Genomic DNA, 14,310 nt, shown 5'->3' with positions numbered 1-14,310 from the left:
TCTGTTAATATACCTGTGAAATGAACAAACCAAATATCATGAAAACCACTGTAGCCAGCATTGGCAGATCACCAATTCTTCATCATCAAGTTATCTGGTTGACAGATGGCAGGATGAGGCAGCGGTCAGAAGTGACAGCCTGCCACATTGTTGCACTCCTAACTCTTGCTCAGGAAGTTCTAATTTCATGTAGTATTTTCTTTGTTCTCTTCTTGGAACTATTGGATTTTTTATTGGATTGTTTAAATACAAAGGAACAGGAAAATTCCGTAAAGGAATAATGCTTGTAAAACAGCTTGCCAAATTTTTCAGGCTGTATCTCAGATCAATGACGACTGGTTTCTGAGGTGGCTGATGAAGCCATTGTGGGAACCACAGACTCTCCCACAGTTAGGGCAGGTGGGTGTTGATGGGCTGGGTGGGTAGGTGGTGAGATGGTTCTCACCTACCGCTGCTTTATGTAGTGCTCCCAATGCATGGCCTGGAGGTTCTCAATTTCACCAGAATGTTCCATCTCTGTTTTGAGCATTCATGGGTCAGAGATTTCCAGGAGTCAGTGGAAATGCTGTATTTCTTTAAGGAGGGTTTGAACACCTCCTAGAATCTTTTCCTCTGTCCGCCTGGCAATTTCTTCCCATGACAAAGCTGGGAATAATGTATGTATTTCATGAGTCTAATGTTGGGCATGTGAACACAAGTCAACTGAGTATAACTAGGGTATCAATACAGGGGATGTTGGCCTGAAAGAGGACACCAACAAAGCAGAAATATCAGCACCATATTGTTCAAGTTTCAATTTACAACAAATGATAGTGGGATATGTGCTTGCACCAGGTCTGCTTAATTCATTCTGCTTCAGTCACAGCAGTTTAAAAAAAATGAAAAACTTATAAAATGGGAAATGCAACATTTGGAAAAATACATGATTTACTTCCACAATAACAAGTATGCTAACACCACACTTGGACTTAAAATTAAATTCCAGTAAACAAAAAGTCTGCAGGCCAGTTGAAAGAAATAAAAGGACTGAACAGCAAGGCATGGAATGCAGCAAAATGATATAATTAGAGTTACCTTTCACGAACATGTCCTATCCTGCTTTAACTGGATCATTAAGAACAGTTTGCTGGCCAAAAAGCTATCTGCCTTATCAAAATTTCTTAGCTTACAGTTATCAAAGTAACAAATTTGTGTAGGTGGCAATGCAAATTAATCCAGACCTATATTTTAATTTAATTAATTGTCATAAACATAAACAGTGTCATATATACTGGGCAATTTGAAAATAGCCAAAGACCACTTTGAAGGGGAATACAAAAGTAATAAAATTTAAGTGCTATTTAATGACATTCCAAGTGTTTGGATACAATAACTTAAACAAGCCACAAATCATAAACTGCATTTACATGGCATTTTTAAATCTACTATGTGATGAAATGTCCCAAAGCACTTTACAGGAGGGATAAAAAAAACAATTTTAAACAGGTGGCCATGTAAGGAGACAGTAGAACAAATGGACAAAAGCTTGACAAAGAGATAGGTTTTAAGATGCATCTTAAAAGAGGAAAAAAATGGAGAGTTGAAGAGATTAATTACTGAGCTGAGGGCCTCTACAATTGAAAGCTCATCCACCAATGAAAATGTGCTTCATAGGATCTCCAGTAATGATAAGGATGAGCATGCTTAAATCAGAATATTGCTTAAATGCGAGCCAGTGTGGGGCAAGCAAGCATACAAGTGGTGGTGAACCTGACGATGCAATCAATGATGTTTTCTGCATAGTTAGTCTTGGTCAATGCAACAATGGCTTTTCCTTCCCATCAAAGTTTAATCAGTGTTTCAGGAAGGCATTGTGTCATCTCCAGTGCCTATGCACCTGAATTTGTTGTTACTTCTGGAGACGTATGAAGCTGAAAGGTACCAGTGCTCTCAGTCCCAGGGTGACATGAAATGAAAATCAATTAGAATTCAGAAAGGCATTAATTATCAACCTTCCCCTTCTTAAAAGATCTTACAACACCACCACAAAAGCATTTGAAATCACACTGGCTATTCTGGCAACCAGCAGCCAACTTGGAAAGAACTGAGGCTCACATCTGGCACAGGAATAAATACCTTATCTCTGACTCCACAGCAGAGGCTCTGATTTCTTAAACACACTGGACGTCAGTCACGAAAAGTGTGTTTTTGTCATGGATGATGTGACTACTTGCTCCATAAATGATAGATGTAGATGACTTGAGGTGCAGCTGTAGACAGGAGTCCCAAACCATGTTCCAGAAGCTTATAGACTATTTACTTTGAAAGAAATATGGAAGGAGAATCTAAAAAAAATCAATCTAAAGTGGGATCGTGGTTGGCACATGGCAAGATGATGTTTGTAACTAGAGAAAATGGCAAAAGATTCACTAGACTTGAAGAATATCGAACCTAGTTAGCTGAGGAAAAGATTGCCTTAGGTCAATCTTACATCCAATGTCTAGTGGGTGGAAAAACATTGAACTAGAATTTCAAGATGTTGCAGTCATAACTTAATGCCTATATTAAATTGTAGATGAATCACACACTGGTATTACTAATAATATTGAACAAACCAGGATTATCAGTAACTCTCTAAATGTTCATTAGCAGCAAGGTCCAGCGAATAGCTCTATAAATTTCTGCAAAACACCCAACATTTTGGTTTGATGGTGTCTGCTTGGTCAACATGAACTTCCTTCAGGACTGTTGTGCCAAAATCCAGGATTCTCATATAGAATCTTGTTGCCTGCATAAAGCAATGAATTGTTTAAAGTGAACATTCCTGAAGTTGTCCAGTGTCGAAGATATGCCTGGAAGTGTGCACAGCCAAGTGCTCCTGAGGACTATTCTCCAACTTGTTCCACTGGGTTGGCTACAATAAACTACTTCCAGATGGAAAGTGCTTTTCATGAGCAATATGGTATTAGGTCACTTAGGGAAGTGGATATCAAAATTGGTATTTTTGTTCTATATTGCATTCCTGTTTCTCTCTCTCCACATTAGTTTCCTTAGTTGAAGTGAATTAGGTTGCCCTGTCCGCAAGTACCATTTGTGGACAGGACAACACGGCAGGAACATCACTTCCACTGGAGTAGCAAAGAACACAGCCTTGAATTCCATTCAGGGCAAATGTGATACACAACATTATCATGTAATTATTATAGTTATAATAATTCAAACATTTATCTGTTGGTGTGATTTGATAATTGTGCAGCTGGAAAAACAAATTAAGGTGAGGAAAGCACAGATTTAGCTGCAGTCCTGAAAGGTGCTGCAAATTCCTGCCAGGTTCGTAAATGAATCTGGTACAAGCTCTATTCTGGAGTGAGACTAACAGCAAATATTCCCACAGAGAGTTTTATTCCAGTTGAACAATAACATCAATGTGCAAATCAAATAAATTTGGGCTAACACTAACCACACCTTTGAGATCAAATGACAGGAAACACCCTGTGGAGTCAACTGGAGATAAACGTGTTTTGTTTTATATTTCTTCTTTTCTTAGGCAGTCCTTTGGGATTGAGAATAACTTGCTTCCATTCTGGCTGTGTGGGTTCTGGGATAGCAAGCAAGATCAATGTGGGGACCACAGTCTATTCAGCAGTTGGGTATGACATGACTGACAGGGTGGACAACTGGTATTGTGCGATGGTCCGCTGATTATGCTATGCATGGACTCCAGGTTTTTAATACCATGCTGCCAGCTCATTCTCCACTTTGAATGATCATGGGCCAGAGAATCCCCAACAGTCAGTGGGGATGTTGCAGTTCTTCAAGGAATGTTTGAGCACATTTTTTCTTCTATCTGCCTGGTATTATCTTCCCATGACAGAGCTTGGAATAGGCTGCCTGTTTCAGGACTCTGGTGTCAGGCATGGAAATGACATAGGTTGCCCAATGTAACTGACTGGGTGTTACTGGGGCTTCAATGGTGGGGATGTTGGACTAAGAGTAAACTGACGTAGATTTACTTATCCCTCTGGTGAATTCAGAGGATTTTGCTGAGGCAGCCTTGGTATTTTTCCGAGGCAGCCTTGGTATTTTTCCAGATATTTGAAATGCTGGCTATGGATAGTCCAGGCCCCAGATCCACAAAGGAGGGCAGGGATCACTGGTGTGACAGATCTGCAGTCTTGATCTTCAAACATCCTTCTCCTTAACTGAATAAAGGCTGCTATGGTGCATTGAAAGCAGTGGTGAATTCCATCATCAATGCCTGCCTTCCAGTGGCTCCTGAGATGTGGGAAGTGATCCACGTTTTTCAGGATTTCACTGTGAATCTTTATTGCCAGCGGGCATTGTGGTGCAACTGGGGCAGGTAGAGGACCTTTGTCTTGGTGGATGTTGCATGCAAGGTCCATCCTCTCATATTGTTCAGTGAATGAGTTGACAATGACTTGGAGCTTGGCCTTCAAGTGTACACAATTGCATGCATCATCTGTGTACTGTGAGGAAGAAAGAAAAGGATGGCAAGGTTCAGGAACCTTGAATGATGAGAGATGCTGCAAATTTACTCAGAAAGAAAAAGGAAGCATATGTAAGGTTTAAGGAGCTGAAATCAGACAGAGCCTTTGAGGAAGCAGAATAGAACTTAAACAGAGACTCAGCAGGGGTGCTAAAAGCGGCCATCAATTGCCCTTGGCGAGCGGGACTAAACAGAATCCCAAGGCATTTTCTACATATATTATAAACAAGAGGGTAACAAGAGAAAGGGTAGGACTACTTAAGGACAAAGGAGGGAATTTATGCCTGGAGCCAGAGGAAGTGGGCGAGGTACTAAATGAGTACTTCATATCGGTATTTATCAAGGGAGGGACATCCCTCCAATCAGGGAAGGGTATGCTGATATTCTAGGACATATTGAAATCAAGGAGGAAGAGGTGTTGGGGATCTTGAAGAACATTAAAGTCGATAGATCCCCAGGGCTAATGGGATCCATCCCAGGTTATTGCGAGAGGCAAAAGAGGAGATTGCTGGGGCCTTGACAGAGATCTCTGTATCCTCTTTAACCACAGAAGATTGGAGAATAGCCAATATTGTTCCTCTGTTTAAGGGCAAAAGAGACAAACCAGGAAATTATAGGTTGGTGACCTTACGTCAGTGATAGGGAAATTATTAGAGAAGATTCTTAAGGATAGGATCTATTCACATCTGGAAAAGCATAGACTTATTAGGGATAATCAGCATGGCTTTGTACAGGGGAGGTCATGTCTCACAAATGATTGAGGTCTGAGGAGGTGACGAAGATGATTGATATGGGTAGGGCAGTGGATATTTTATACATGAACTTTAGTAAAGCTTTTAACAAGGAACCTCATGGTGGGAAGATCCAGATTAAGGCAGATGATATCAGCAGAGACTTCCAAAGGTGGATTCAAAATTGGCTTGGACATCTGACTTCTGAGGGTAGTGGTGGAGAGGTGTTATTCTGTGATCAGTGTTCCACAAAGATCAGTGCTGTGACTACTGTTGTTGGTGATGATTTGGATGAAGGTGTAGGTGGGCTGATCAGTAAGTTTCTCGACAGCACAAAAGTTGGTGGAGTTGTGGATCGTGAGGAAGGTTGTCAAAGGATTCAGCAGGATATAGACCGGTTGGGCAGAGGAATGACAAAGTGAATTTAATCCAGACAAGTGTGAGGTGTTGCATTTTGGGAGGTCAAATTAAGAGGGAGATGTATAGTAAATTGTAGGACCCTGAACAGCATTGATGTACAGAGGGATTTTGGGTGCAAGTCCTGAAAGTGGCAACACAAGTAGATAGGATGGTAAAGAAGGCGTATAGCAAATTTGCCTTCATCGGTCAGGGTGTTGAGTATAAAAGTAGGAAAGTCATGTTGCAGCTGTACAAAACTTTGGTTAGGACACATTTGGAGTATTGTGTGCACTTCTGGTCACCACATTACAAGAAAGATGTGGAAGCTTTGGAGAGAGCACAGAAGAGGTTCACCAGGATGCTGCCTAGATTAAAGGGTATTAGCTATAAAGGGAGGTTGAACAAACTTAACCTGTTTTCTCTGGGGTGCCAGAAGCTGAGGGGCAATCTGATAGAAGTATAGGTAGGTCAGAGTCTTCCCCACCTTCCACCACCCCTCCACCACCCCCCGGGTGAAAATATCAAATACTAGAAGGCATAGTTTTAAGGCAAGAAGGGGAAAGTTTAATAAGATCTATGAGGCAAGTTTTTTTTTTAAAAACACAGTAATTGGTAGGTGCCTGGTAAGTGCTGCTAGGGGAGTTGGTAGAAGCAGTTATGATAGAAACATTTAGACAAGCACATGAACAGGCAGAGAATGGAGGAATATAGACCACGTGCAGGCAGAAGGGATTAGTTTAATTTGGCATCATGGTCAGCACAGATATTGTGGCCCAAAGGGCCCATTCCTGTGCCATACTGTTCTATGTTCTATGTACTGCAGCTCAGTTACCGAGGTTAAGGTAACCTTGGTTCAGGAGTGCAGTCACTGGAAGCTGAACAGTTTCCCCATACGTTCCGAAGATCACCTCCACTCCTGTGGGAAGTTTGCTGGAGACAAGGTGCAACAATATGGCAAGAAAGATTGAAAAATGTGTTGGTACGAGGATGTAGTCTTGTTTAATACTAGTCTTTAATGATAATGGTTCTGTTGTAAACTCTTTGATTAGTATCACAGCTTACATGCCATTGTAGAGCAAACATAACATAAAGACAAATTATGTGCATAGCCATGCTTGAGGAGAGTATTTCACAGTCCCTTAAAACTGATGGAATCCACACTGTGATTTGGGAAGCAGTTCTTCAGCCACTGAGAGGAAGTGGTTCAGAAGGACACTGGTGTTGACTTTCCCCATGGCAGACAGCAGAGAGACCCCTATATCATTACCACAATTGGGCTTGTCTCTTTACTTGAAGGTAGTTACAATTACAGCATCTTTGACATTGCCGTTATATCCTCCTCTATCCAGATTTTGACATTCTTGATCTCTTGGCTGTTCTCATCAAAGCATTCCTGGTTCTTTTTGGAAGAGAAGCCAAGAGCCTCTTTGCTTGTGATTTTCAGGACAGCTGTGTCTTCTACTGGCTGGAAATGACAGGTTATTTATGAGGAACTGTCTGAGATAACCTACCTTTGTGGGATCCTTCAGAGCTTTGACATTCATCTTTTTGCAATATAGCTTCTGTTGATACTGATGTTCTGAGGCCATGTCGATGGAGTTAACAGGTCTTCGGTGCCTGTTTGGCACCAGCGGTACAGATATCTTTGTGATCCCTTGATTGGACAATAATTTAATCTGAAAGGTGTCAGTGTCAGACATCTTGTGTTTGGGCCTCTAACACAGCAAGATATTCATTATGACAAGGTTCTGCTCCATGCATTTTGTCAAGAGAAGGACCCACTGGAATTAGCCTTCCTCACTCCTTCCCTATTGATCACACTTCACCAGACAGCTGCATCTCCAGACAGACCTAATCACATTCATGGTCCCAGGCTGCAGCCTCACAAGCAAGCATTTTCCCAGTCCCTGGCTCTGGAGGAGGATCAGTTTGTCTCCCATTTGCAATGCAGACCAGGATTCCTTCAAGGTCATGGCAGAAGCCACATTTGAGGCTTCTTGGGTTGTGGTAAATGCACTGATGATGATGGCATGTTGGTTTCCTACCAGAGCAAGATGAAGGGTCGTAAGGCATCAAATAATTCCATACAGTAGTTAGTTCATTCTTAATGGTGAAGCTCACTTTGTGAAGATCTGTCCTTCTGGATGGCCCTCCAAAATGTGTACCCACCACTTTGTTCTTTAAACTGTCCATCTCCTACTCCCTGTCTCTATAGCAATATCAACATCAAAGTAACCGAATTTTGGAGCCCTGACAACAGAGTCACGTTCAGTTATGTCACTGGGATTGTCCAGAGGGTCCCAACATTCCAGGTCCCAAACTTCATATTGTTGAATGGAAGTTGCCTGTGTGTGGTTTCTTTTCCCGTGGGGTAGGTGCTGTACACCGGCTATTACATGCAGCTCACAGAATAAAGTCCTGAGCCAATGACAAAAGGAATCAAGACAATGAAGACCAGGCTCTGCTGCATTGGAAATAATGAGTCCCAGGGACTGGGAATGTGCTTACATCTGAGGCTGCAGCCTGGGAGCAAGAACGTGGTTAGGTCCAGCTGGGGATCAAAATGTATATGGGAGGTCGGAAGAGAAGTGAGAAGGGAGTCAGTAGGCAAAGACTGCTGTGCCAAGCAGGTGAGTGTGCACGTGATGGGTGGCACCTATATGTGTTCACACCTGCATGTTATCATTTAGGAACTCAAAAGGGCTTGTTTCTATGCTGTACTATTCTATAATCTTTACAAATTTCAGGAGTTGGCACTATTGACATTCATTACAGATCTCTCACAGTACATGCATTAAAATTGTACAAGAATTTTATTGAACTTCCTAAAATGGTTGAATAATCTGCCTATTGATTTGGAAATGCTTCTTCAGATAAGGTGAAATAAGATCTTTATTAGTCACATGTATATCGAAACTAATTTAGAGCAAACTTAATTCTCAACTGCTTTGTTTTCCCAACACCAACTGGTATATTGAAGCAGTTCAGGGAGTCATACCTTATTCACCCTCAGTAATATCTGCAAATTTGTTTCACGTTCTTACCTGTAAGTGTGGGACGAGGTCAAAAAAGAGGCGGAGCATCTGCTGGGTGAACAGATTGGGTGCATTCTTTTCCTTGTCAGATTGAGACTGAAGTACAACCTGAAGAAGACTAAGTCGAAGCTCGGAGTTCTCTCGCAGGCAGTAAGGTTCACAGTACAGATATTTGAAAAATGGTGTCATCATAAGCACAATGGATGGCTTTAACCTTTAAGAATATTGACAGAAAAAATGTACTTCTTAAATATCACCATGTCAAACAGATGGATAAGCAAATTAAATAGATGGTTAAACACCGTAGATTATTTTCATTTGCCTTTCTGTATTAGTTTGGAATTTTCACTTTAGTTATAGCTTTTCTGTACCACACAGTATTTTTTCTTCCAAACAACAACAGCTATTCTGTTGCCATATTATACCATTAGTAGAGACAGGCTATAAATCAATGAAGAAGAGTAGCATTGAGACAGGATCAAAATAATGTCATACTCTTGCATGTTGACAGTACATGTCAAGCACCTGTCAGCACTCAACAACTTCACCAGTAAAGAGAAAGCCATGATTAAAAGTTCAGGAGGGAATGAATCAGTGGCTCATACACATGCTTTTTCATTTACTACATGGTACACAGGTAGTTCTGCTCTAATGCAATACTTACGTTCCTAAGAGATTTTGCATTATGGAAAGTCACATTGTAGCAGAACAGGCTCTAGTTGCCTTCAAAGCTCAGATTTAAACAGGCTTTGTCAATTGCAATCATGCTGTAACAAATTCAGCCTGCGTAATGCAAACTGTGTTTCCTAAACCATCAATTCGTGTTGTAACCACTTTGCATTATGGAAAGTCGCATTATAGCAGAACCTGCACATATGTGACAGACATTAAAAATTTCATGATCAACTTGCACAATAAATGTTCTGATAGGTCTAACACTGTAAAATAAAGTTACTTCTGATAAAAGATGTTTATTATTGATGTAACATTTTTACCTCTCCGGAGGCTGTTGAAAAATAGCTGATATCTGTTGAAGGAGAAATGGCCAGCTATCAGGTCTGTTTTCCAATACAACAATATATGGATGTGGAGGGTTCCTAAAACAAATCAAAGGACAAATAACACCTTTTTTTGAAATAAATCAATAAACTGGCACTAATCATTAACTAAATTATCAGCAAATATATAGATATTTATTTATTAGTCACACGTACATCAAAACACAGTGAAATGCATCTTTTTGCGTTACTGAGAATGTGCTGGGGGCAGCCCGCAAGTGTTGCCACTCTTCCGGCGCCAATGTAGCATGTCCACTACTCCTAACCTGTACGTCTTTGGAATGTGGGACGAAACCGGAGCACCCGGAGGAAACCCACACAGACACACAGGGAGAACGTACAAACTCCCTACAGACAGTGGTGGGAATTGAACCTGGGTCACTGGTGCTGTAATAGCATTATACTAACCACTACACTATCCAATAAATACAGAAAGATGACCAACTCTGGTTGATGTAATTTCACGGATTGTTCCTTATTAAGAATGTACTCATTTATAATGGATAAAACATCCGCCCCAAGATTGCTGGTCACCTTTCCCAGGACCAGCACGGCCCCAGGAATGGAGTAATACTGGGAGGCTGGCTCTCAGCTCATCAGCATGACTCAGCATGGAGTAGGGCTGCTCCCAAAACAAGTAGCCACCTGAACTCCAAACAGTTATAACAACCAATGAGGCCCCACCATCAATGTTTACCAGCTGTCAATGAAATGGAGTATTTGAAAATGTCTGATATTCAGAAATACCCAAAACACCCATGAATTACTAGAGAAATAAAAATTAAGAGCATTTATATTCTTACCCTTTTTTAAATATAGATTCAAAAACAAAAAAAAGTTTAAAGAATGAATTATATCAATGAGAGTCAACTTATCTTTCTCCCAGCAGCTGCCTCCTCCTATTCCTTTTATTAGGACTGCCGTTCTTGCACCAGATTTAACCTGGCACAGGTTCAGGGGACAGATTTACCAATTTTGAATTGGAAAATCTGAGATCTGCGCTCCAATGCAAGTCCACCAATGTGGTACTTCTGTAGTCAGCAGTCCAGGGCAGAAACTACCACCGTTGGATTAAGCCAACACCAGGACTTCCTCAAAGACTTGTGTCCTGGTATGGGGGAGGGCAGGGGGCAGGGTCAGTGTTGCAGGGAAGATTACCCCACGGCTTTTCAAATTATGTGCAAGTTCATATGGTTGCATCTGAAAAGGAACAAACTTAAAGTTCTTAAAGGAGGAAAGTTCTTAAAAGAGGGAAAAGTTCTTAAAGAACAAGGTAACCAAGTTATTATTTCTCATTGATCAAATATAAGATGAACCTACAGAAGCTGAATGAAAAGCACAGCCAATGCATTTCTTGTTTCAATTTATTTCAATTCATGTTTCCTCATTATTGATAATACAGTCAAATGCACCATTTCACTGTTTTCAGAAATGTTAAATTATTAGATACATATCTCCTGTGGAAGTGCATGTAGACCAATGATTGTGTACATATGTGTACTACTTCTGTTCAAAAGAAGGTGGAAGCAACTATGCTAAAAAGATCTAATGACAATGCTCACAACAATTCTTCCTTCGCTGTACTGAATGTCACATTTCTTTTAATGTACTGGGTACATTAATTACAGCAATAAAGGTGTTGAAAACAAATAAAAATAATTCACTTTGGAATCCTAAACTTATGGCTTGTAAGTGGGAGAAATCATAAACTGTGGCTGATTAGATTATTCAATGCCTTGATTCATGTTCACACCAGGTACTGCAAAGCTGGTGTTGTTGAGAATCAAGCCAAGCCGGTGAAATTTCACATCACAGCAAATGATCCTTGGTTTCCATCTTAGTGCTGACTAGTCTAAAAGTGAGGTGCATAACCAGACTCAGGCACAGGCAGCCACAATGTAAATATTGTTCTCATTTTGCCTTTTAAAGATATCCAATTTCTCATCCATTTTATTTCTCTTTCAGAATCCACACTTCAGCCTTCTGAGTTAACCTCCACTGAGCCAAGGGTGAATACCCTCAAATAAATACTAGATAAATTTTCTCACTTTCTCTCTCTCTCCATGAAAAGTGATATTAAAGCAGACAAATATCATAAATTCCAAACTGTTCACTTATGTCCTCGAGGAAGGAAACTTGCTCTCTTTCAATGACCTGATCTGTACACAATTACAATCAATGACAATGGGGTGATATTGAACCACTCACTTGTATTGAACTTCTCCCAAGAATAAAACTCTCTATATTTCTCACTGGGCATTCACACCCTTATGGAAATCAAAGTCCACAGGAAAAGTACTTCTATCTTGGTGAGTTAGTGAAGTTAAGAATAGCATCAGATTCAAAAAATGTAGTATACAATATTGCCAAACAGTCAACAGATTTCAGAAGTCAGCAGAGAATGATCAGCAAGTTAATAGGGGAGATTTTAGCCAAATCCACAAACTCTAGTAGTAAAAATCTCATACATGTTCACATAATACAGGTAAATGTTGTATTTAAATAACAAGCATCCACACCATTCCATAACCAAGCAACTAAAAGTCACTTTTATTTTTGTCTTACAGAGTTAACAAAAGGTGCAAATAGGACCATATGCCCAATTAATGTTATATTTGTCTTATTTCAAAAGGGAACATATCAGTAATCATTAAGCTCAGTTAATTCACACTGTACAATATATCAAGTAAGGATACAATGTAAAGCTTATACCACATTCTCCAAATCATGGGTCATGTCACTGGAATAACTTCAATGTTTCTAACCATTTAATGGAACCCCACATAGCTGCTTTTTCCAAAATACTTCTGTTCACTCCAGTTCCAAATTTTATCTTATGCAGTAAAAACTTTGTTATTCAGCCTTGAACTGACCATAAAATTCTACTAGCCAGCATTTTTCTCCATAATATAAATACACTCTTTACTCTCTGGGAACATTTCTGCTTCCATTGGGCATGCATACACTTCCATTTCTATCTGACATCATTCATCTGATATAGCCAACACCAGTAGGATGTGAACAAAAATGCAAGCATATTGTGCTTATAATCACACAAAAGTTAGAGACAATAAAGTGACTAGAGAAGGGTGAAAATAAGAATAATGAAGCAATTTGACTTGGACATCAACAATCTACAACATAAAAAGTTCAATTACTGAACTTCATGACATCAGAGTTGTGCAACCACTGTACTCGAAAGCCCAAGCTGCCCCAGTTAGACAAACCTTTGCATGGTTGGTTTGCTTTGAAACATGTAGAAGCTGCATACATTGCTGAACCCATGCTTCGGAAAAGGATAAAGACTTTTATAAGAAGATGGAGATTATGGATCTCCGCAAGCTTTCAGAAAGTTGAGCTTCAACCTTTGGTATGGCATCCTAAAGTTTGACAATTTGGCAGAGGGAAAAATATTGTTTATCAAGGGAGTGCTGAAAATATAGCAAGTTCTTTTAGAAGCTGGTAGATGGACATGGTCTCTCCCCCAAACAAATCTACAGTGGTGACAAGATTCGTGTGTGGTACCATTTCATTCACAATCAATGAATGCAGGTGCAAACGAGAAAACAGCTTCTGTCTTTAAACAAAGTAAGATTGTACTCCTAGCCTTGTGTGTGTCAATGCAGCAGGGATGCACAAGGAAAGTCATTGACTGTTGGAAAACAAAGTGAGCCAACACCTTCCAAGGGCATCACACATCTACCACTTCATGTCTGGATGGAGCAAGCAATCTTCTTGTAATGTTTCCATCATGTTTTTGTGCCAACAATAAAAGAACATGAGGAAAACATTAAAGCTAGAAGGTTCTAAGGTGATTTTTAGTCTGGATAATTTGAACAACATTTGATAGTTGCTACAAATCTTCAAGCTCTGCATCATCACCATCAATATCTAGTGTGGCAGATTACCCTCCTGGGGCAGGACAGCATCAGTGCAGTATACAACAGTCTACAGTACTGTAGTGATAAGTGAAAATATATACAGAACTGTAGTGGTAAGTTACTGATAAGATAAAAAAAGTATAATTTTAAGTTACTTTCTACAGTAGTTTTTGAACTGTATTGTATAATGCCTCACAGCTGCACCACAATAATAGATTACAACTCATTGGTGAGCACGATGGAATACAGTATTTCATTTCCCTTATTCTATAAACTTTATTACTCATTATGTGAAAAAGCATTTTACTTGACAACCAGCAAACCCTATTTCCTGTGGGTGTTGGATCATAAAGCTTTTCTTGTATTTGTTTGAAAAAATACAAATACTTTGTAGGAATATTTGGCAGATGCTTCCTTCCCCCACAATTACTGAGACAAGCAATTTGACTTCTTACTTATAACCTATAGGGATAAAACATCAAGAATATCTCAGAACCTGCTTAAATAACGCATGACACTCCTTGTTTCATCTCCTTTGAATATGAAAGCAACTCAACCCGCCATGCCAGCAATAATCCAACCCAATACTGCCCATAGAAGAACTTGTCCAAACACCATGAAACCTTTCATGTGCTTTCTCATTATGGTAGTCCTTTGCAAAAAGTCTGGAGATGGGGAAACTCAGCTACACCAGGTGATCAAGTTTTGATATCAATGCTC

General features: G+C 40.0%; 1 protein-coding gene across 7 annotated transcripts in view; it reads right to left on the bottom strand.

Moving 5' to 3' along the window:
* The window catches only part of focad (focadhesin), a 175,321-nt gene that overhangs the window by 118,175 nt on the left and 42,836 nt on the right, over positions 1-14,310 (bottom strand). For all 7 annotated transcript variants that reach the window (XM_052019164.1, XM_052019163.1, XM_052019166.1 and 4 more), the window contains 2 exons: positions 9,647-9,748; positions 8,661-8,865 (listed from right to left, as the gene is read on the bottom strand). In XM_052019164.1, the coding sequence (XP_051875124.1) occupies positions 8,661-8,865; positions 9,647-9,748 (307 nt within the window). The remainder of the gene's footprint in view (positions 1-8,660; positions 8,866-9,646; positions 9,749-14,310) is intronic.

Source organism: Pristis pectinata, chromosome 7 (genome assembly GCF_009764475.1).
Source record: "Pristis pectinata isolate sPriPec2 chromosome 7, sPriPec2.1.pri, whole genome shotgun sequence".
Classification (NCBI taxonomy): domain Eukaryota; kingdom Metazoa; phylum Chordata; class Chondrichthyes; order Rhinopristiformes; family Pristidae; genus Pristis; species Pristis pectinata.
This window is presented reverse-complemented; position numbering and strand designations above follow the sequence as displayed.